The sequence below is a fragment of the Pithys albifrons genome, chromosome 3 (assembly GCF_047495875.1).
Source record: "Pithys albifrons albifrons isolate INPA30051 chromosome 3, PitAlb_v1, whole genome shotgun sequence".
NCBI classification, from domain to species: domain Eukaryota; kingdom Metazoa; phylum Chordata; class Aves; order Passeriformes; family Thamnophilidae; genus Pithys; species Pithys albifrons.
Window position 1 is genome coordinate 60,431,930 of NC_092460.1, and position 22,728 is coordinate 60,454,657.

Consider the following 22,728-nt stretch of genomic DNA (forward strand, 5'->3'; position numbering starts at 1 on the left):
TTATCCTGAATATAAGCAAGTCAATCGTAAAGCTGCCAGTTTTCTCAGACTTACTCTTCTCTTGTCTTGCAAGCTTTAGTATGTCAGGAAAAAAGCATTACCTTCTGAAATACAGAATTAAGTCCAAAATATCTAAAATAGCTTAAAGATCACAACTTTCATTTGGCAACATGTATGCTATGAATCCATAACTTGGTATTTTGTTTCTGCCAAATGAGTACCAAGAACTTCAATTATGTTAATTTAACTGATACTTACTGCCAATTCAGCACAAAGGTTTTGAATTATAATTCTACTGTATAAATTTGGAACGTGTTTTATTTTTCCTATGAAGTACAATTTAGAAGTACTGCAAAAGCACAAACTCAGGCCCCAGTTACCCAACCAAGCACCACTCCTGCAAGAGAGAACAAAATATTCAGCAATTGTCTTATTCCTTATGCTCCATTCTGCATGACAAGAAGACGAAAGAATCCTTGAAGCTCTGTCTAAGAAAGTTAATCCAGGTATGAACTCAAGTATGAGTACAAGAAGGCAGAACTAGAGAATTACAGAAAATTAAGAGGAACACCCTAATAAAAATGAAAACAACTAAAAAGCAAGTGGCAAAAAAAAGCAGGATATAGTTGTCAAATAAGAAAAAAGGGCTTGAGATGAACTGAGAGCACAAGGAAAGAAGCCAGAAAGTAAGACAAATGCTCAACAAATCATTAAGACTATCTTAGCAATGGCATTCTAGCACTTCTAAGAAAACCATGGAGCCAACCATGGAAAACAGCAAAATTGGAAAGAGATCACTATAGAAAATGGGAGAGATGCACAACATTTACATAATGGTGCTATTGCATAGGATAAGAAATGTCACTAGTTTTAATGTATTATAAAAGGCAAAGGCAGAGAGCTGCTCAGTCTGTCTCTTAAATTAAAGAGAAATCTTGAAGACAGTGACAAATCTAGAGACTGGGGACTTCATGAATAGCAAGAAAATTACAGCAGTCCAAATAAGGATAAATGCCTGTTTATCATCTGATGCAAAAATATAATCAGGGATAAGACTCCTAGTGTCCAACTTGGTGCCAACTTAAGAGTGTTTTAATTCAATGTGTTTAACTACAGAAAATACAATTACTCTAGTTTTATCACACATAATTGGTATTAGTCTAAAACATACAAAATTAAGAAAATCTTTTTTCTTGTAAGACATCAAGCATTTGCCATACTTTAGGGTGATACTTTTAGAAAAAGCAAGAGTAGCAAGGATGATTCTTGCTGCTCAGGGAGAAGACAAACAAAGAGAATCAACCAGGCATCTCAAATAGTGATGTGCCCACTTCTCTGTCCCATTTCCTTTAAAATGGAATCCCAGGATGGGTCACAGATATTGAATGCTCAAATTTAAGCAAGAGAACCCATTTTCTAAATAAAGGCAATGAAGAAACTATCCAGGAACAAATGAAAATGGAAGCATGTAGAAAAAAAATCCAAACAGCAAACCAGTCTTAAAAAGCAAAATTCCACAGGTGCAACAGTGAATAAATAAACATGTAAATACAAATGTAAATATACCTGTTGCTTCTTGGCTGTTTCCCTTCAGTGCTTCAAGAACATCTTCTAATGGGGTACACACTCCAAGGCTGGACAGAGAATAATACTTGGCAGCCAGGGCAAACAAATGTACATTGATAAGCTTCCCAGAGTTTTCACAAAACACACTGGAAAACATGTCATCGTCTGCACATAAAAGCAAAGGGAACAGTGCTTAACAGCTCTCTAATGGTGATGACAGAGGTAATACCTAGTATCAGTCACAACTGCCATTTAGCTTACTTTTGTCAGTGGGAAAACTCATTACTTTTCTTCATCTTTATTGCCCCTTCAGAACTGAGGTCAAAGTATGCTCTTTGATGAACTAAATGTGTGAATGTGGAAAAAATCTATTGTTTCAGCCGAGCTTCTTTGGTGTAACTGACAAGCTAATTCAGTAGCATTATCACTTCTCTTTTGTTTACAAACTTGCTCATTATATATTTCCTAGTCAGCCCCATCTGCCAATACATGCTATTAGATTTTTTAAAGCAATGCAGCTGTTTAATATATGAAATATTTTGATTTACAATCATTCTATTCATGTACTTTCCAAGCTGCTTTGTAACTGGCAAATCTAGAGGGAGAATTAACTTAATTATTATTTCCAGTCAGATGTGGGTTAGATTCCAATGTGTATTTTGTTAGATTCATGATTAAATACTTCAGTTTGATATTACTTAGTTTCAAAAACATACATTTATTTTTAAGTGAAACATATTAGTATGAATAATTTATTAATTCTGAGACTGTTTTGTATTGTCTAATTCCCCTCTATTTTAACTATTTGTGAATTCTACCTAGTTTTGCTAGTAATTTTGATATATTTGCAATTCTCTTAAATATATAGAAGGTAACCAGTCCAGCAAAAAAACTTTTGTAAAGATTTGGAAATCTCCTGGTTTGCCTTCTGTGTCATGGGATAGAGGTTGGGCAAGTACATACCTAGCACAGTTGCTTTCCTGAATGTGGGATGAGAACGGATACAGCTGTTTGTATTGTCCTCTTAACTGTCTTGCACATATTACAATTTACTGAAAACAGTCCCAACAGTGCCAACATGGTGCTTTTCATGGTATGACACTACAAAGGCATGAGTGCAGCAAACAAATTTTGGATCTAAGGAAGAATAAATACTGTCTAAGCTATGACTAGAATGAGCACAGTTTCAGTGCCTGTGTGGCACTTCTTACTCTCCACTACAAAATCCAAAAAGAAAGCCACCTTCCTTTATAAATGACTTATTTGAATTTCTGAACATCCAGTAAATTTTAGTTAGTGAAGCCTTCATGAAGGATAAAGGTGTAACAGGAGAAATAAAGAGTGGAGTTTTTTTATGGAGAAGGGGCAATTTTGCTTTCTCATCTCTCGTCTCTAAGATATATTACAGAAAGATAAGAAATTAGTTGTGTGCATTTGAAACGACTGAAGAAAAATAAATTTGGTTTCTGGCAATACTTTCAAATCAAGCAAATAATGGAAGAAACTAACATAACGGGATAAAAACCTCACTTAACTAAAATTAAATGCAGCAATACCAATGTTCTATGACTTCCATGAACTTGGTTATCTGATGGAAAAACATAGAATGTAGCAGGATCTCATACAAGATCACTAGTATATCACCTGTAATAACACTCCTACTCAATTTAAATTGTTACCCCAGCTTGCCAGCTAAAAAGTAAAACCCCAGCTGTCTTAAGGAATCTGAAGCCTAACTTCAAACTACAGAATGGCAGTTAATGTTTAATATTTATGATATTAAAAATGTTACTTTTCTTGAAACATTTTTACTCTGGATGCTCACAAGAGGAAATCTAGTATGTCTTTTAACCAGTCAGTCTGTACATCTGCAAACAAAACTTCAGAGGACAGAAACATATGCCCAAAAATTGGAAGTACAGTACAAACAGAAATATACAGTAAAATATGAAAATACTTAAACACAGACTTGTCTGTGCCTGCGTCCAATTTACAGCAATGACGTGATAAACAAAATGCAATATGCCAAATGTCAGCATTTTGAGATACATAAATATAAACCAGTTTTCTGACTCTAAAAAGGGATCTTTAATTTTTCTGCAGGGTACAACTGAAAACAAGGGCTCTGTCCCATATATGGTCATTATGATGAAATAGTATGAGAGTTTGAAAATACTCTTTGAAACTGATTTTCAAAACATATAATTTTCCGCATCCTGATTATCTTCTTGCATATAATACTGTACAACAGAATTGTTATGTCTTGCTTGCTAACTTCTAAAACTACAATTCAGCATATGTTTGTCAAAATCCCCACAGCAACATAAAATATTGTTCAGAATAACAGTTTTGTGCCAATCTGCAGTAATGTTACTTTTTAGTTTGTAGGGTTATGTGAGTATGAACTGACAACTTCATATTTTCAGATTAATTCTGTCAAATGTAGTTGATGTCTTCCTATAATTTAAATTGGGATCCCTATTTAGAACAGATCCTTGAAAACTTTTCGTAATAGTTTGGGGATTGCAAATGTATATATGTAAAACTTCTCAAAATCTTAGGAACAAAGGTTTTACCATGTGAAATAAAAATGTCATTTACACCTATTTTGAGTAAGGTATTTGGGGAAGATGACCACAAAGTCTTCCAAGTATGCAAAATAAATCTAGAGTTACAGCCATACTCCAAAAAACATGGGTCTGTGGATGGTAGCATGTTATGAGGGCCTTTTAATATCCTTTTCAAGGTAAATATAAAAAATTGAAATTTAGATTCCTGATAATTCTGAATATGGAAGAGTAATTTCTGGTTATGTTGGGTTAGGTCTAATGGTTAGTTTCTGATCTCTAATGTTATTGAGTTACATTAATGCACTCAAAGAAACTATGATACTAAATTTCTCAATCTTCATTTTAATACAAGCTAGCAGTGCACTTATTTCAAATACAAGTAATGTTTGCAGGTATCTTCACTGCAAAACTCATAATCTACAATGAAATATTTTCTTCTTAAGACTGGATGGACAGATAACATGTAGTCAAAGGAGTAAGGCATGAACCAACAAATCAGTAAGCATATGTCCATTCCATTGCAGTGCTTTCTGTTAAATAGCATATTATGACTTTAAAAATTGAAAAAAGGAGCAAGTCTCCCTTTTTTTTTTTTTTTTTAATTAGCAGAAATAATCCCTGCAGAAACCAAGGCAGAAATTCTGTATTTTAGCCACAGCATGAACGCTTCGTACCCTTCCTAAAGACGTGCTTCATTTTAGCCATAAATTGCCTCTTTTGTTTCAGTAATTTCTGCAACATCCATTTCGAATATAAGTCATTAGGTTATTTTCTGATTTGAAAATCTACAAAACAATACTCTGCCGTCCTAATTCTCATTCTACTCTACAGGCCGTCACTTCAGTGTTTGAATCATTTCATGGCCTTTCCCAAAGAAACAGATAAGACCAGAGTAATTTTCCATTAGTGGGTTTTTTTGATGATTTCATCAGTAATTAGTTTTGTTCCAGCCTCTATTTACATTCAATTTTATGGCCTGTTGCTCTGAATCAGTTCTGACTCTGACATTACCTGTCAAGAACATTAAGTTTTTCCTGGCAGCTTCCCAACGCTTGCTTGCTGACTAGACCACTGTCCTGTTTCCATATGACTCTTGGAGCTAATTCATAACCCAGTATCTTTTTCATGCACAAATAAACTCTGTGGGTTTTCTTCCCAGACACCTCAACTCTTTTAAAAATGAGGCTTCCACAGTTAATATTTTGAGAGGTCTCTAGATCCAAAAGTGAAATGTTGCAAGTGATGTAGCAATTCACAGTTCTTCAATCTCTTTCCAAGTCCAAATCATTATCTTAGCTTGTCTTCTATGCCAAAAAGTACACAGCTCCACACGCTCCTTTCTGTGGAGCCTCCTATTCCGCTCCACATGCTTTCCTGTCTCACGTGCCATTGAGCGCAGCGTTTCAGCGCTAACGCGATGTGACAGCTTATCTGCACTCCATGGGCTTTGGCACGGCCCAGGTTTTCCTTGGCTAAGTGCTCTGTCAGAGGTTTTACCTTAGTTTTGAAACTGATCTCTTTGCTTGGGCTCAGTACCCCCAAATACCGCAGCTTTCAGGTGCTTTATCTTAATTTCTGTGCTCTGCCTGAGACAGTATTGCTGATATGTTTCCCTTCCACTTGGACTGCCGTAAATTCACTAACAGTTTCATAGCTGGCTTTCTCTTGAGTTACGCAAAAACTACTAAAAATATGAAGTGCCTCCTCAATAGATCTTGTCTGAAGTAAAACAGCTGTCCCCCTCTGCCAGACACTCGCTATTGCAGATACGGAGGAAGGTGGTGTTTAAGACTTTTACAGCTGTTCTCCGTATCTCATGTTTCAACCTCTGACTGTGACACCTTTCCACGCATGGGGAGGTTTCCGTTTGGTTTGGGGTTTCGTGTTCTATTTTGGTTTCGCTTTTTTTCCATTGTACTTCTATTTTCCTGAAACCAGCCAGAGCGAAGGAGTCTGCCCCTTTGGAGTTTCGCTTCTAAACGGACAGGATGAAATTTATGGAATGAGGCAACGTCACAAGTGCCGCTGCCGGGAGACTTCCACGTGCAATTCCGACCCCGGCTCCAGCACCTCTGACGCGTGACTGCTCCGGGCACAGCCCGTTACTTTGGATGGAGACGCTGACCGGCGCCGACGTCCTATCCCCGGCCCCGCCCTATCCCCGCCCCCGCCCCCGCCCCCGCCCCCGCCCCCGCCCCCGCCCCCGCCCCCGCCCCCGCCCCCGCCCCCGCCCCCGCCGGACTCACCGCAGGGGGCGTTGCCGGTGGTGTCCGCCAGGGGGCGCGCGAGGGGCCCCGCGAGGCGCAGCGCGCGGATGACGTCAGCGGGGGGCGGCGCCACGAGGCGCTCCCAGAGCCCGCGCGTGAAGAACTCCACGGTGTGCGCGCGGCACAGCGGCAGCGCGCGTGACACGAACCGCGCCGCGCGCCCCAGCGCTCGCGCCGCCGCCGCCCGCGGCACCTGCGCCGGGAGCGCGCGCGGCCGCCGCGACATGGCCCCGCGCGGATCGGCGGCGCAGCTCGGTGACGTCAGTCGGTGCGCCGCGCCGGGAGCGCGATGGCGGCGGCGCGGCAGGGCGGGCCGGCGGCGGCAGAGGCGGCCAAGCAGGGCGCGGGTGGCCGAGGGCCCGGCCGAAAGCGGCGCTGGAGGCCCGTCCTGCTGCGCAGCGTCGTAGGCAGCGTCCAGGAAGGTGAGTCGGGGCCGCCGGTGAGCCTGAGCTGGCGCCGAAGGAGAGCCGGCTCCTCGAGCCTTAGCTAGGGTTGCGCAGCCGCAGCCCCGCCTCGCCCGCCACCCGTGGGTGGTTGTGGCCACGGGCTCGGGGCTGCTGGGCAGGCTCCGGCCTGCTGGGGTGCCGCCGGGCGGCGAGTGTGAACCGGGGCTCGGCGTGCAGATCCCTCGCCTGTCGGGGCGGCCTCAGCGGGGAGCGACGGCTCCGGTTACGGACTCGCTCTTGAGGTTTTTTTCCATAGAAAGCTGTACGCTTAAACGTTTTTGAAAATAGGGTCGGACTATTGATAGGTTGGTTAAGAAGATATAAAAATGAATCGAAAAAAGAGCATCGGCTTCAGCAGCATTTTTCTGAAGTTGCAACTTTAGAGAAAGAATTAAAAGTGACTAATTTGACTTGCTTTTGAAACTGTTTTGTTAGTGACTATTGTGAAAGCTTTTAGACTAATGCAACAAAAAATAACATACTAGGAAAACCCCCACATTTAGCTTCAGATTTGGTAAGGCTAAATGATTCTGTGATGTAGCACCTTTGAAGGTGTAGTAAAGCTCTTCCTGGACATGTGCAGAGAGAAGGTAGTAGCAATACAATACTATTTAAGTGAAAAGATGTAATGGATTATTAATATAGCATAATACAGTGATTTAGTGACTTTCTTCCCCTGTGTCACAGCAGCTGCAGACTGCTGCTGCTCCTGCCAATATTTTTGTCATTGTCTTCCTGAGACTCCCTTTAGGACCTTGTTTTGGAATTTGACGTAATTTATGAACCTGTCAAAAGTAAGGAATTGAAATGTTAATATTTCTTTTGACTGGATTCACATAGCATTGGAAAAGGTGTATAAAGTTGAGTGTTTGCAATACTCTCTCAGGGGTTTAGGCAATAATTTCAGTAAATCGGTACAAACTTCATTGCTACATTAGAGAACAGATTAATAGGTCGCTTTTTCCTTGAGTTTATGACTGATTCTTATTAAAACTGACAAGCGCAGTGGCTTTTTCTGTTTTGGAAAGAAAACAGATTGAAATTGTCCTGACAGCAGTTGAATAGTTTGGTACTATTTGAGTGGAGGTGTATTTAACTGTCTTACGTTTTCAGGACGAGGATTTGCATTTCGGAGGAAACAAAAGATCGAAAGACAATACAGGAAATTACTGAAAAAGGGAAGAAAGGTCCATTCCCAAAAGGATGATCAATTCACTGATACCTATCCAGAGCACTTGAAGCATCTTTACCTTGCAGAGGAAGAAAGGCTTAAGAAACGGTGCAGGACATCAGGGGATTCAGTGTTACCAGCAGAAAAGCTTAATAAAGCAGTAGAGTAAGTTGTCAAAATGTGTCTTTAAAAACAAGTAATTGTTTCAATCGTTAAAGAGAAAAGTTAGATCTTACACTTTATGGGGACTTTATTGTGGTGATGTGCTTTACTAAAAATGTCATTAGGTCTTAACTATTTTTCCTGATTGTTGGGAAAATAAATAGCAATGCAAGGAGTTTTGTACTTGAGATGATGAGACATCATTGCACAGTGTTGCCACAAGGTGGAGATGAGAATAGAGCAAAATGTTTTGGTTTTCCGCAGAAGAGAGTGGTATTTTTAAATGAAATTATGAGCAAATATGTTCTCTTTGGTTTTGATCATCTGTCTGTATCTCATGATGCTGATGATTACTTCTCAACCTTTTGTAGCGTAAGTGATAGAGTAATCAAAAACTTACCTTGTGAACAACTGCTAAGTATCTAGCAAGGCTTACATTTTTTAAGTGTGAAATGTCTTTGCTACCACACTGTTTATGTAACAGCTTTACTGTAAATCAGAAAAAAATATCCACTCAAAGTAGTGTGAAAGTAAAGGCCAGACAAATGGCACTGGTTTTCTTCTGTTTTCTTTGGTAAAAAACACGTGGGCAGACTTTTATATTGCAACCTGGAAGGAGTGTAATTGTAGTTCTTTATTTTACAACGCTAAGGATAGCAGTGTACCTTTTCAGTACCTAATTTCAGAACATTAATATGCTTTCTCGTTCAAGAAAAGCTTTCAGAAAGGCATTGTTAGTACTGTGCTTTTTCACCCTGCTGTATCAGCCTCACTTCTCTGGCAGGCAGTCTGCCAACAGCTAGCTGTCCTCCTGTCTCTGCAGTTGCCTCATGTTGGAACTGGAAAGAGATAACACAGCTCTAAGTCAGTGCATTCAGTTTCTCTGACTCTTAAAGTGCTTGTATGATGGGGAAAACTCTTTTAGGCACTCTTTGAACTTCATGAAATATCATCTGTGTGAAGCTCCAGCGGATTAGATATATGTGTTACTAAAAGTTGTATGCGGATCAGTCTTTGGTACATTTGGCACTGCAGGAGTTCAGTTGTGCTTTCCTGCTGACCACTCACTGCATGGCTTGGAGTGTGTTGCGTATCGTGTGAGAGCGCTGCAAACAGGTCTGTGTTCAGTGTACAAGGATAGTCTTCTGAAATCAGTATTTGTGATTAACTTCCCTATATGCAAATACAGTGGAAGACTGTGCTGTGATTCTGCAGTGGCTGTGGGATATATGATTATATCTGCTTGATGATAATCAGGCTCTGAAGTACATGTACTTTTTCTTACAGGCCAGTTGTGACTGAAGGGAAGTTTAAGAAGAAAACATCCAATCAGAAGGCAAAAGAAGAGTATGAGAAAATAAAGGCTGAGCGTGCTAGAAAGAAAGAGGTAAATCTTAAACAGAGTTTTTCTTGATCTTAGACAAAGACTAGATTAATAGCCTTTCTACCTGCCAGTCTTCCAGACAGGACTGTAGGAGAAGAATACAGATGTTACTATTCTTTCAGTCTTTTTCAACTTGACAGTAATATTCAGGCATGCAGACATTCAGAGTATCATTCTCCTTGTTCTTACTATTTTTGTCTTGGAGTTGCCACTAGCAGGATTTTATTAGGTCAGTTGGTACATCAAGAAAAGCTTGTAGAAGGAGAAGTAATAACAATACCATCATCTTGTGATGAAAAATAAAATATCCATCCTATTTCTTACAGTGTTATCGTAATGCAGTCTCCATTTTTGTTTCACTGACCAACAGTGAAACAATTAAATGTAATAGTATTTGTGGCCAAAATCTTTAGTAATTCCCCTCATTCTAATTTAAAGGGATGTATTTTTACAGGATGTGTCTTAATATTATCATTGTTGAATAACTCTCTTGAATTATTGATTTGAAAGATCCTTATTTAAATAGTTTTGTTCTCTCCTAGTATAGTGTTTGTTGCACTGTAAAGTGGCACACAGCGTAACATGTACAAGTTGTGTAAATTGCTTCTGACATACTAAATTTCAGTAACTATTGTATAAATATATAGCTGGATAAAAGACACTATTTCTTCAGTTTAGCTGTATTTAGTTTTATGCAAGCTGATCCTTTTGGAATTCTGAGTGAGTTACACAGTTTTTCAGCTGATAGGTGCTTTTTTGAATGTTGACTCTACAGATCATGCCAAAAGAAATGAATTATGACCCGTTTATTTAGAGGAAATGGGAACAAGTAGAACTCCAGCAAGACTTGTAGCAACACACAGACGTTGCCTGATGGGAGATGTTGGCATTTTTAGTCTTGCTCAAGATATTTAGGCAAAACAGTCTGGCTGAGTGCCACAATAACAGTAATTATTTATGTGGAGTACTGGCGTGATGATCACATTACTTTACCTCCAAGTGTGTTAGCAAGTACTGGATTTGCTGTTACTTATCTTGGGAAGAGAAATAAGCTTAAAGATACAATTTTGGCCTCCACAAAGGCCCTTCTTGACCTTAAAAAAAGGTACTATTTAGTAAAGATCAGGAAGAATACAGATGTAAGCAGTAACTGCCTAAGTAAGATGAATGTTCTTGCTTTGAGAAAGCATTTTGTTGGTAGCTTAAATAGACTGCATTTCCAAAACTAAACCTTATAAGAAGAAATCCAAATGAACTCAAGCAGTCCTTCAGGCTGATATGTGATGTCTTGCGTATTTTGGTCCTGTCTGTCCCATGCAGATGTGTCTGGAATCCTAGCACATCTGCACTGTCAAGACATTTATATGTCTTTTGTGTACACAAGAGGAGAAAGTGGGAAATTTTTTGCTGCTTTGTCATTTAAGGAGAATAGTGAAGGAGCACATTTTGCAGAAAGGAAGTAGTTATGCATTGGAGCAACAAACCTTATTATGAGATGTTATACCAAAGAAAACTTGGCTCTTCTCTTGAAGTTTCAGTCTACATAATGTGTTTTGATAGCAGTATGTGCTGAAAGAGCATCCTGATTAAGCTGTTAAGAGTAGTGGAGTTTCCAATGTCAATGCAGTACCTAATTGTCATTATCTACACAAAAATAAATCTTATTGCTTATAGATAGCTTCATGGTCATAGAAGGTACGTAATGGTATTGTAATCATATATGTTTATTTAATTTCAGGAAGCAGAAAAAAGAAAACAACAAAGAGAAGAAGCTCAACGGTTGTACAAACAAAAGAAAATGCAAGCTTATAAAATATTGAGTAAGAAGACGAAAAAAGGACAGCCAAATCTAAACTTACAAGTAGAGTTTCTTCTTCAGAAAATACAGCAAAATAGATAAACCTCTGCATATATTTGAGTTACCTTTGGATATTTTATTAAATTACTTTTAATAAATAATGTCATTTTGCTTCTGTATTTCTTTTGTTATTGGATTGATTTATTTCATCAGTCCAGTAGTGATGTATTAATCCTGAAAATATAAATTCTATGCTGAGGGTGAGAGAGATCTGGTACCTTGAAAATAAATGGTCTGTATTTCTAAACTTAATTTCTGTTAGCTACATAACATCCTGAATTCAAAATCAGTAGGGCCTAGGACCATCTGAACATAAATCTAACCCTTCCTGCAACTGTGACTTCTAAAATTATACTTACTTGAGTGGACTGAAGTGATACATGCAACATACTTGATAACTTGTGAACTGCCAATTCTAGGAGTGTGATTTGTGTACTCTAGTATAGAGTTTGGCACATGAAAACAACATGCACTGTACTTGGTTGACTATTATTTGTTGTTTTCCACAAAGAATAAAACTTAGCAAAGGTCCAAAAATAGTTTGAATGTGAAGATCTTGTGGGCTTGACATATACTTTGTGCTTGGTGATTTTTACTTTGGTGATTTATTTTGTTCATAAGTATGACTTTCTAGCTGTGGTGGATCAGGTGTTGAGGTTTTGGTATGATGAGTGTATCAAGTTTAAATCTTCTTTGGAACATCTTTAGAAAATTCTTTGAAACTTGGATTTGTATATGCAATTAGTATCTTTGATCTAATAAAGTGAAAGCATTCTTCCTAAGTCTGTTTACAATAAAATAAGTTAACTATTTTCCTTAAGTTATACAGGAGAATACTATTATGTATTTTCCTCTATTTCAGTCTACTTTGGCAGCCAAGAAATAATACTGAGGTTTTTTTCCTGCATATAATAAAGATTAGTTAGATATTAAAGGAATATATTGGAGAAAATTCCTTAGAACATGCTTTGTAAGATTTGCAGTACGTTTACAGTATTGCAATATTATTTATAATTTTACATTATTTCATTTAGAAGTTGATGTCAACTGCAAAAAAGTTCTTGTTTAAAATACATACAAAAATAGTTTTGAATTGTATGACAAGTGCTGTTAAATGAGGGATAGCTTAGGAGTTTGAGTGGGCTAAAATGTTACTTATGTCAGTATCCTGAGGCTTCTTCCACCTCATCTTGTAATACTTCTGGCAGGGCTTTGAATCCTCATTCTCCGATGTCATTTGGAAAAACTGAACACAACGCATAATTTACAACAGAAAATGTGGAATGGGCATATCCATTCTATGAGAAGAGGGCAGTGTAAATTTGACATGCTTATTCTGTGTTAAGATTTCTCCCTGGCTGTCTTTGGTCTGTTTTGTTTTGTTTTGTTTTTCTTGATAATTGGTGTAATTGCCAATTTTGAATGGTTCTGAGCTGAAATACTAAAGAGCAGAAATCTGCAAAGTGCCCAGAAAATGGGAAAGGGAAATTTTGGTATAGAGTCTAATTTGATTCTTGTCATTTTAGGCTGTCAACTTTTATTTAAAAAAATGATAACACAGGTATTTGCAGTTACTATTTTTGAGTTTTTTATCAGAAGGGCAGAAGGCTTAAAACTTTAGCTTTGTGTAACTTGTGAATGATATGAAATGTATTCAGTGTAAATTCATGCTTTTTCCATGTTTTGTTCATCTGTGTCTGTTACTCTATATGATCTCTAGATGCCGAAATGTGAAAAAGAGGAGTTTAAGTCCTGTTGCTGTTCGTTCTTGTTTTATAGTCACATGCTCTGCTTTCTTCTTCAGCAGTTTGTGTTGTATTCTCTGAAAGCTTGCAGATCTCAAGTGCTGATGGTTTTCCAGTGTATCATCTAAGTTAGATGAAGTGGAAGGGATAGAGCTGCACAGTTTGAAATTTTATTCTTGTATATGTAAGCTGTATAGTTGATGAATACAAGCAGCTTCCCATGTGTCTTTTTTTTTCTTCCTGTTTCATTATAGTGAATCTGAATCCAAAATAAGGGAGGAAAGCAGGTGCAATACATTTATGTTTTTGTTTTGGTTCTGAGGAGCAGAACTGAAGCTTTCCTTGCTCCTTTCTTAAGTAGCTTCCTGGGAAATCATAATAATAATTTAAATGGATCATCTCATTAGGCTAATTTTGACAGCACAAAGACATTCTTACCCTGTATCCATCTTGAAAGAATTTATTTCCTTGCCACTAATAGGAAAAACAAAAGAAAAACTTTTAAGTTACTACGGCTTTGGTCATGTGAGGCAATGTAGGATTTGGATTTTTTAATCTTTAAAGTCTGGTAAATTATGCCTGCAATAAGAATTAGGTAAGGAACATGAAGTTAAAAATTTGATTCTTAGTGTCTGTTTCTGCTTTCACAAAGTAATGTTTTGAATCATTAATGAAAGAATTTAGAAGCAATTCTAAATGAATTAATGTACAGAAGTGTTGTGAGCATAAGGAAAAAGGAAAGGCACATCACTTAAAATCAGTGAGGACAGGACACACCTCTGAAATACCAATTTCCGTAGAATTTTTCTTAGCTCATGCATGCCTTCTGGAAATTTCTGAGTGGATAGTTAATAATGAACTGGAAGCCGTGCAGCTAGCTTGCTGAGTCCTCTAAAGAAGGACATTTATAGGATGTGAAAAAAGAAAAAAATAGTCTTAAGTAGTTCAGTCTGAACTCTGGTAAAATAATTGTTGGGCCATTCATAAAGCTGCTGTGTAACTGGACCGACCTACAACAAATTGCAAATTGCTCTACCTTTTATGTATAGCATTGTCATGAACTTTTTCTTCTGTATAGCTTTTGATTAACAGCAATTTGGATCATTAAGTCTGGATTTATATATTTTCCCCTAAAGAGATTATCCCTATATTTGTATCTATTTTTTTAGTATCTTACTATCAACACAGCTGAGGAAACACAACATATGTCTATTAAGAAACGATATTTGAGGATCCCACTTAGTGGATTAAAAAGGAAGAGAAGTATAAACGAAGCTAACTGCTTTGCCAATATATTCAATCCACACTTGTGCACTAGAAAGTGTGTGTTGGTTGTGGCTGGAGTAAAGTTAATTTTCACAGAGGCTAGTACAGGACTATGTCTGGGATTTGGGCTGAGCACAATGTTGATAATATAAAGATGGTTTTGTTGTTGCTGAGCAGGGCTTGCACAGAGCCAAGGCCCTTGTACTGCCACGCTGGCGAAGAGACTGGGGATGCCTGGAAGGTTGCAAGGAGACACAGGTGGTGGGACAGGTGACCCCAACTGACCATATAGTGAAAGGTATTCTGAGACACAAAAAGTAGTAAGTAAAAACAACAATCAGGAAATTACTGAAATATTTTTTTTGCAACTGAAGGTAGTTTTGTTCTGGTTTAAGAATAACATCCTAACTCTAGTGTTCTTAACATTTTCTGTAGTCAGTGAGGATGCTGTCAAGTGGCAAATAATCTCATCTGAATGTAAATCGTAGGCATCACTCCTACATACCTATCCATAGGAGTTCATGGTAGCTAGTTCTAACACCTAGACTTCTAGAAATGTCATGGTCAATCTGTCTTGTGTCTTGAAGAAGCCTTTGTAAGTGTCATTTGTAAGCAACATTTAAAGACTGCAATTCACAGTGCAGTTCTGTTAAAATTTAGACAGAATTTATCAGCATCTTCAGGAGCAACAGCTCATACACTTGCAGGTTCAGAAAGTGAAATTACCACAAAATGATGTATAGATAATTGCTTTTAAAATAACATTGACAAGAGTAATCACTACCAGTTGGTCACTTTTTATTTTAAAACTATGTCTGTTGCTCCTGAATCCTTACAGTGTCCTGCTTGGAAGCAGTGAAGATGCTGATAAATTGCCTTTTCACTAAGAGCAATAAAATTCCAAACATTTGTATTAACAAATATTTTCTTTCGGAGCACAGAAAGGGAAGAAAACACAGTCACAATATACATAGGAACACCTTCCACTTCTGCATTGTACTTTGTAGCAGAGCAAGTTATCCTCCTTTCAGCTGCATAAGGACAGGGCAGCTCTTCCAGCCCACCTCCTCACTTCCTATCTCTGTTCAGAAGCAGCACACTTTAGGAATGGGCTTCATCTTCAATCAGTGGGGCTTAAGCACATGCTTGAAGTTAATCATAGAAAGTGAGAGAAATAAAAGGGAAAATAAAACCTACCTTTTCCCTCCTCTCACCTCTTACCCTGTTACATTGGTTTTTCCCTTAAGTTGCAGCCTAAGTCTTAGGATTTTTATTTGTTTTTGAAAGAGTACAGGGTTTTTTGTGGTTGTTTGGGTTTTTTTGTAGTTTTTTTCCTTGCAGGAAGAACCAGAAGAAGATCTAGTAAACTACAGTCTTAACAGTTTGACCCTAATGCCAGAGAAGGTGATGGAGCAGGTCATCCTGAGTACCATTGCACATCAGTTGCAGAAAAACCAGAAGATTAGGCCCAGCCAGCACAGGAGCATGAGAGGCAGGTCCTGCTTGACTAACCTGATTTCACTTTATGTCAAGGTGATGTGCTTAGTGGGTAAGGGAAAAGCCACAGATATTACTTAGCTGGACTTTAGCAAAGCTTTTGACGCTGTCTCCCGCAGCATTCTCCACTTTCCTTGGGTTTGTATTCACAAACCAAAAACATGGATATGGTGATGTTTGGATATCCACTACGTAAGGAAAAACTTGTAACTGAAAAGCAAAAAAAGAGGGAAAAAACAGGAATCAGAAGTGAGCTTGACCTGAAACTGTTATGTGTAGGAAAGACTGTCATAGTTTTCTATTTCCTCAGAATGTCACTTGGCAAATGTGAATTTAAGCTACCTCAGACCTTTAGCAGCTTTAAAAAAACACACCGCTATGTAACAAAACAACAAGAAAAAGAAAACCACCAGAAGGAAGAATAGCTGGAAGTGCCTTTGTCTGTCAGTTTGCATTAGCTGTCTCTCAGAACAATGTAGTCTCCTAAAATCTCTTGAAATTAATGCAGAAATTCTTCAACCTGTGGTATCGAAATGTAAGAAAAGATGATTAGTGCATGACTTGTTTGCAGTCTGAACTATTATCTAATATGTTTGGGTTATTATTCCTACTCCACCAAAATCTAATTTGTTCTGAAGACTGAAGACTTTTGCATCTGTTATCAGTTGCAGATTAATTACAGGCTGAAAAGCTTTTCATTATCCTTTAGTTTCATTGTCTTTTAGTTTCAGTTCTCTGGTAGTATTAGTAAATTGTAAACGGCTCATTGCAGAGAGTAACAGGACTACCATATGGGAAAGAGGTTTATTCTGAAGTGTCTTTAATACTGGATATAAGAAAAGTGCCATCGTTACAGTGGTGGAGGACTAGAAAAGTGTATTATCTACTTCTCTAACAGATGTGGAAGAACATATCTTATTCTTCTTCCTGGCTTGGAACAAAAGCATTTCCCTAAACTGTGTTTTCTTCCTTGTTATATTAAATGTGCACTTCCTCATAGGCTTATATTTTCCAATGAAGTGTGACACATCACAGTGAAGTTGGAGGCCTGACAGAAAAGGAGACAGAAAGTACAGACAATTGGAGAACTGGTAACAACTGTGTGTTTCTTAATGTAAACAATATTCAGCATATATGAACGACTGTTTTTAAAAAATGGTGCATATACATGGGAAAGGTCATGTAATGTTAACAGAGAAGTTCACATCTACAGAACTTATTTTGTTACAAGCTTTTTAGGATATATCTCCGGGATAGTTCTTTCAGTTTAAAGCAGGGTTGCCATTGCAAATAGCTAGATAATCTCAAGTGGAAAAATAAAAAAAGAAGTAGAACATACTTTTCCTTCAATTAAGTATGAAAAATAAATACTACAAAGTAAAGTGTTATTTATTACCAAAATTCAGTGTTGTAATCTTTTATATTTATTTTAAAAATTAAAACTAATTTTAGATTTTTATTTTTAAAAAACACCCAAACCACTCTGAAATTTAAGTTTTTTGCCTGCTGCCAGCTGTATTTGGATGTTTCCCAAGTAAGGTCACAGAGCCACAGAATATTCTGAGCTGGAAGGGACCAAGGGTCATCAAGTCCAACTCTTAAGAGAATGGCCTATACAGGGATTGAACCCATGACTGTGGCATTATTAGCACCATACTCTAATCAACTGAGCTAATCTCAGGGTTTCTATAGCAACAGCAAACATATTATGAAAGTAATACTGAAACATTTTTAAACACCTCATTGTGGTTATCTAGCTGCAGAAATTAATATCAAATACCTGTCTCTGTTTCAGCTAAGCCAGTCCACAAAAAAGATGCAAAGAAATAATTTGCAGCACCCATGTTTCCCTTAGTACTCTGTGTGTGTATGCACTTTTCAGAGGCTCTTCTTGTTCTCGCTTTAAAAAAGCCCACTGGGTGGAGGCATGGAGCTAAATTTCATCAGGAGGCAGCAATTTGTAGATGAATAAATGCCAAAGAGGAAGGGACATTAAGGTCAAAACCTGGTAGCTCTGTTTAATGAAGCCTTTAAGACTTGCTTGTTATTCGAAGTTGTGCACATCTTCTATGAAACCTACTGATTATAATGGAAAACTTTTTGTGAACTGCTCAGATGTATCTCTTATTTTTATACTGTCCAGTTGCAATTTCTGCCATATCCTGTTGATTACACAAATAATACTGCAAGAGTTACATATGCGTTTATCCTTACTAAGCTACATAGGAGGAAACCTGAAGCCTTGCAGTATAGAGTCTACTTCAGTAATTTTTTGACTCTTCTGAGAGCTAATTGCCAGTTTATCAATATTTTTAGCTTAATAGGAGCACCAAAGCTGAGCAAGGCTAACTGTTCTACAAACCACTGTGCATTGCACAACACCTTGTTTTCCACTACATTACACGCTTATCCAATGCTAAATAAGAGCCTTGGCCACAACTCCTCAATTTGTCATCTGAATTTGCTGCATGGCTAATAGACTCAGTGAACAACCCTTCTTGCAACAGAAAGTAATCACAACTCCACAGCTTCCAGGCATGTTCGCGCAGCTCCTGCTGCAGCAGTGCAGGGGTGGGGCTGGGACAGTTCCAGTTCAGGGGGTCCCCCGAGGAGGTGCCCGCCCTGCCTGCGAAGAAACAATGCTGTGCTTCATGAGCTCCTGTGATGACTCACTTGGAGAACAAAAAGCCTCCGGGGAGCACTGGGGAAGACAGGGCGGTGGGGGTGGTGGCAACCCAGCAGGAAGGTGACAATAAGCAGGGAGAGGGCTACAGAACCTTTGTAACTAAAAACCCGGTACAGGTAAAACGCATAATTTTAAAACTTCAACAAGTCACTCATATATGCAGCCTGTCAGGCTCAGGGTGCTTTCCCAGTGCTGTTCTCCTCGGAGATTCATTTTAGCATTTTCCTACATGCCTGCATACACCTACAGTGGTTCAGCTGGAGGAGTTGCTTCAACAGGGCCAGTGACCTTGCAGACAGAACCGGGAGTGAAGGGCTAAAAGCAGAGTATTTGACATCCGTTACATACATATAACAGGGATTTTTAATGGAGCACTTGGAGATGCTGGGGTTTGATAATCTCTGCCTAATCTGCTTTTCTGGGCCTTGAACATGCTTTCAGCACAGGACCTCTCTGTCTGCTGTAATGGTGGTGACATCTGCCAGTTACTGTTCTGTTGGTGTATCTCAAAGCAACTTTGTATAAGGTCTTCTCTGCAGAACTCTGTAGAACTCTGCGAAGAAAAAACAAAGTCAAATGAGACCTAGTTAGACACTTGACAAATATCTTCATAGTCTGCTCTAGTTAAATGGAGGCATAAGTACCATAAGGTCAGACTTTGTAATTTTGTCTATAGGTGCCTATTCTGTGCTCCTTGTTTCAAGGAAATGCTTGTAGAAGGTCTCCAGAGGAATTGCTATTACTAAGTATCTCGGCAAATATTGACCCATCTGTGAGACAAGTCAGTGCCCCGAGGTCAATCCGTGTGACTGCTGTGCTGCTGCAGTGCTATTATGTTCCTTTTTGAGTTGGTTCACTTGGGCATCTTCAGCCAGGCACAAAGGTAGTCTGCAGTCAGGATAAGATGCACTTTTAAAGTACAAAAGCAGGAATTGTTGATTAACATAAAACTGCTAGCTAGAAGTTAACGAGCTGTTAGTCTAAATAACACTGTGCCCACGACCTGCAGTGTGAAGAATCTTTGCTGGGAGGCTGGAATCTGTCAGAAGGAGGAAGAGTTGGACACCACCGCATATCCTCCCTGCTTCACTGTGCTGCCTGCTACCAGCTGCATCAACACTGCCATTTTGACCCAATACTTCACAACTAGTTCCAAACTGAACAGACCAGCCCAAGTAATCTCCCTGCTGTTTTCTCATTAGACTTTAAAACTTTTCTGTGCTGTAATTTCTCTCTTGTATCTTTGGAGTACTCATGATGCTGTCTCAATATTACTATCCCTCAGTATGACTTTTGTCTTTTCTGTCACTTTACAGACCTTCTCACAGCACTTCCATGGCAGTTTGAGCCCAGGTTACTCTCCTGTGTCACATGAGACTTGCATGACCACTGGGAAGAGGCAGGCAGCCTTCGGGTGGGATTACAGAGGGAGGGTTTCAGCCTGTGCACTGACCCACGGAAAGGTGGGCAGGAGTTCCTTCCTCTGGAGAAGTAAATTAATATAACTGGTTCTGGTGCTTTTCACAGCTCGGTGTGAATTACAAACCCCTCAATTTCTTCTTGCTTTAAGTCACTTTGGGTCATGGAAGCAGTGTTTTCATCCAGGTCAGGGCCTTCTATTCAAGTTCAGGAGTGGAGCACATGATGCGGTACCCGGTTCTTCTAACTCAAGTCTAGTACTCCCATTTGTCTTTGCCCCTAACATTCCTATTTGCCCATTGTTCTGGCCTGCCTAGGTCTGAATTGAAGTCCTGCTTTTGAGCATGTGGATTTGTATTCCCAGTTTGATGTCCAGGCCAGTAATAAATATGTCAGACATGACAGGTCCAAAGACAGACTCTTGTGTTACTCCACTTGTCACTGACTCCAAGTAGCACCCCACGACCCTCTGCATGCAGTCATCCAGCAACTTCTTACCAATGTTGTAACCTGTTTAGAAATATTTTAATTTTTTAAATTGTAAATATGTAATGTGTATATCAGTTTGCTTTTTCCCCAAATAGTGAGTAGAAATATTTGTTGAAAATTTCTTTTTTAATACTTTTTTTCTGAAATAGCAATTATAGCTTTCCTTTTGTACTAAATGCAGCTTAAATTAGTTTTGTTTGCCTTACGAGTCAGCTATAGAGCTTTATTTATCCTTTAATTTACTCTATTGATTTTTATGATTTCTTATTGATACTTATATTTATTTCACTATTGTTCTTTGTTTCTGCTCTTTTGAATATAAAAAGGATTTTTTTATTAATCTATACAACACTGTGATATATATATAATAAAAATGAAAATATAGAGGTACTAATTTATGTGCATAAATTCAGCTCATTATTGAAAAAATGAACATCATAAAAGAGGCAATGATACTCCATATAAGAATAGTAATAGCTGTTATACTTGTATACTTGTAATACACCTAACAATCTTGAAATGTGAGGATATTTTCACAAGTATTTCTTCCTGTTTTCTAAAATCCACTATGTTACCCTGGGATCTCTAAATGTATAGCATCTATAGGGAAAAGGAAGCCTTTCCACTGAAGATTTTACACCCAGTGTTGTCAGCGGTACCAAGATTAAACTAAAAATCTTACATAATTACCTTTTTTCAGCTCAATAATATTAGGTCTCATCCTTCATCCTGACAGATGATGAGTTACCTCACAGAATTATAAATCTATGTAGCTCAGTTCCAGTGATCATGTCTTGATTATATTTGTCATTTGCAAATTACATACTGGGGAAAGCAGTAAGCTTATAGTACTTTAAAAAATACAGTACTACCCAGGCATACAATTTATATGCAGGGATCTCTTAATTCTAGCAAAATAATACTAGTTTATTACAATATAAGGTTGTAAAACAGCTAGATTGCTTGTTTATCACATCAGATACTTTTATCTTCTCGATTTATGATAAACTAAACCAATTCAAAAATTTACAAAAGAAAGTGCCCTTGTGTATTCATGCAGATCTTCTCCTGACATTCTCCTGAGACTAAATGTGTAGTTTATATAAGTTGTGGCAACTTACAAATTTGATTTTTCTCATGAGTTTTATGGGTAAATGGATGTTTTCCAAGTGAAGTAATCACTGAGAGCTTGTTTACATAAAATGATTGACAAACACGTCAGTACAATTACTAACAGACTGTGAAAAAAATCCCGGGGAAAAGTATAACTGAAGGGATTACTTTGTTTGCTGTAGCTCTAGCAGTATTCTAACAACAACAGTGTATGTACAACAGGGAATGTTTTATGTAAGAGCAAGTGTTTGTTAAATCTCAGGTTTTGTTCCAAATGGCTTTTGGAAACACAATCTTGGTAGAGCATTGAATTTGAATTCTATGGATTAAGATTTCTTTGATACCCACTCAGGATAATTATGCCTATTTGTGGTTGGAATCTGTAGGCTGTACCCGAGGAAGTAAAGCAGCAATTCATGCAGAGCTGGAGTGAAGCAGGGGAGGAGACCACACTCAGCCTACCAGTGTAATGTTTGTCGTGTGAAGCTTGAAGGGTCATCTCAGTTTGAACAGGGGAGTGGGTAAGGTGGTTACCATCTCAGCTCCTTTCTGTAAAAGCTTCCCCAAAACATGGTACCTACCTGCTAACATTAAGGTGAGAATACAACAGGTAGGAATTATGCTGGCTTGACACCATTCTCTCCTGTGTGGTGTAGATAGTCCTTTCTTCTTTGAACAGTATTCAGCAGAAGCAGTCCATTAGTGGGCAGCAGGAGAGGGTGGGACAATTAAGTGACTCTCCTGTTTTCTCATATACCATTTATTTTTCAATGTTTGCCCAATGCTCTATGGAAGCACAATTCAGCCTGCACATGATGCACATCTTCTTCTGCTTATGATGCATTTGAGTCTGATATGATATGTGTATATTCTGACTGTTTTACCAAAATATTTTAAATACTAGAATGATTGATAAGTAGTAGGTAGCATTGATTTTTACTTCCTTCACGCTGTACCATCATAAAAGGATATTAATATTTTAGCATTATCTGTAACACTCAAACCTGTTCCACAGTCTTTAACACCTCTGCAGTTTTGACCAGAGAGAGACCAAAAAGATGCTGGGTGTATATGCCTGTGTCCACGCTC

At 38.4% G+C, this 22,728-nt stretch overlaps 2 protein-coding genes across 3 annotated transcripts in view; one reads left to right on the top strand and one right to left on the bottom strand.

The window, feature by feature from the left end:
• The window catches only part of METTL25 (methyltransferase like 25), a 44,863-nt gene extending 38,039 nt beyond the window's left edge, over positions 1-6,824 (bottom strand). For both annotated transcript variants that reach the window (XM_071552140.1, XM_071552139.1), the window contains exons 1-2: positions 6,383-6,824; positions 1,567-1,731 (exon numbers count right to left, since the gene is read on the bottom strand). In XM_071552140.1, the coding sequence (XP_071408241.1) occupies positions 1,567-1,731; positions 6,383-6,629 (412 nt within the window). In that variant the 5' untranslated portion in view covers positions 6,630-6,824. The remainder of the gene's footprint in view (positions 1-1,566; positions 1,732-6,382) is intronic.
• Positions 6,490-11,543, top strand: CCDC59 (coiled-coil domain containing 59). Its single transcript, XM_071552141.1, has 4 exons — positions 6,490-6,825; positions 7,963-8,185; positions 9,470-9,569; positions 11,305-11,543. The coding sequence occupies exons 1-4, from the start codon at positions 6,693-6,695 to the stop codon at positions 11,464-11,466; spliced, it is 618 nt and encodes a 205-aa protein (XP_071408242.1). The 5' UTR covers positions 6,490-6,692; the 3' UTR covers positions 11,467-11,543.
• Positions 11,544-22,728: the final 11,185 nt, after the last annotated feature.

Bases quoted from the DNA above. Each gene is read 5' to 3' on its own strand.
- CCDC59 (XM_071552141.1), top strand. From the start codon at position 6,693: ATGGCGGCGGCGCGGCAGGGCGGGCCGGCGGCGGCAGAGGCGGCCAAG. The intron at 8,186-9,469 runs GTAAGTTGTCAA...TTTTTCTTACAG, and splicing joins AAGCTTAATAAAGCAGTAGA to GCCAGTTGTGACTGAAGGGA. The intron at 9,570-11,304 runs GTAAATCTTAAA...ATTTAATTTCAG, and splicing joins AGCGTGCTAGAAAGAAAGAG to GAAGCAGAAAAAAGAAAACA.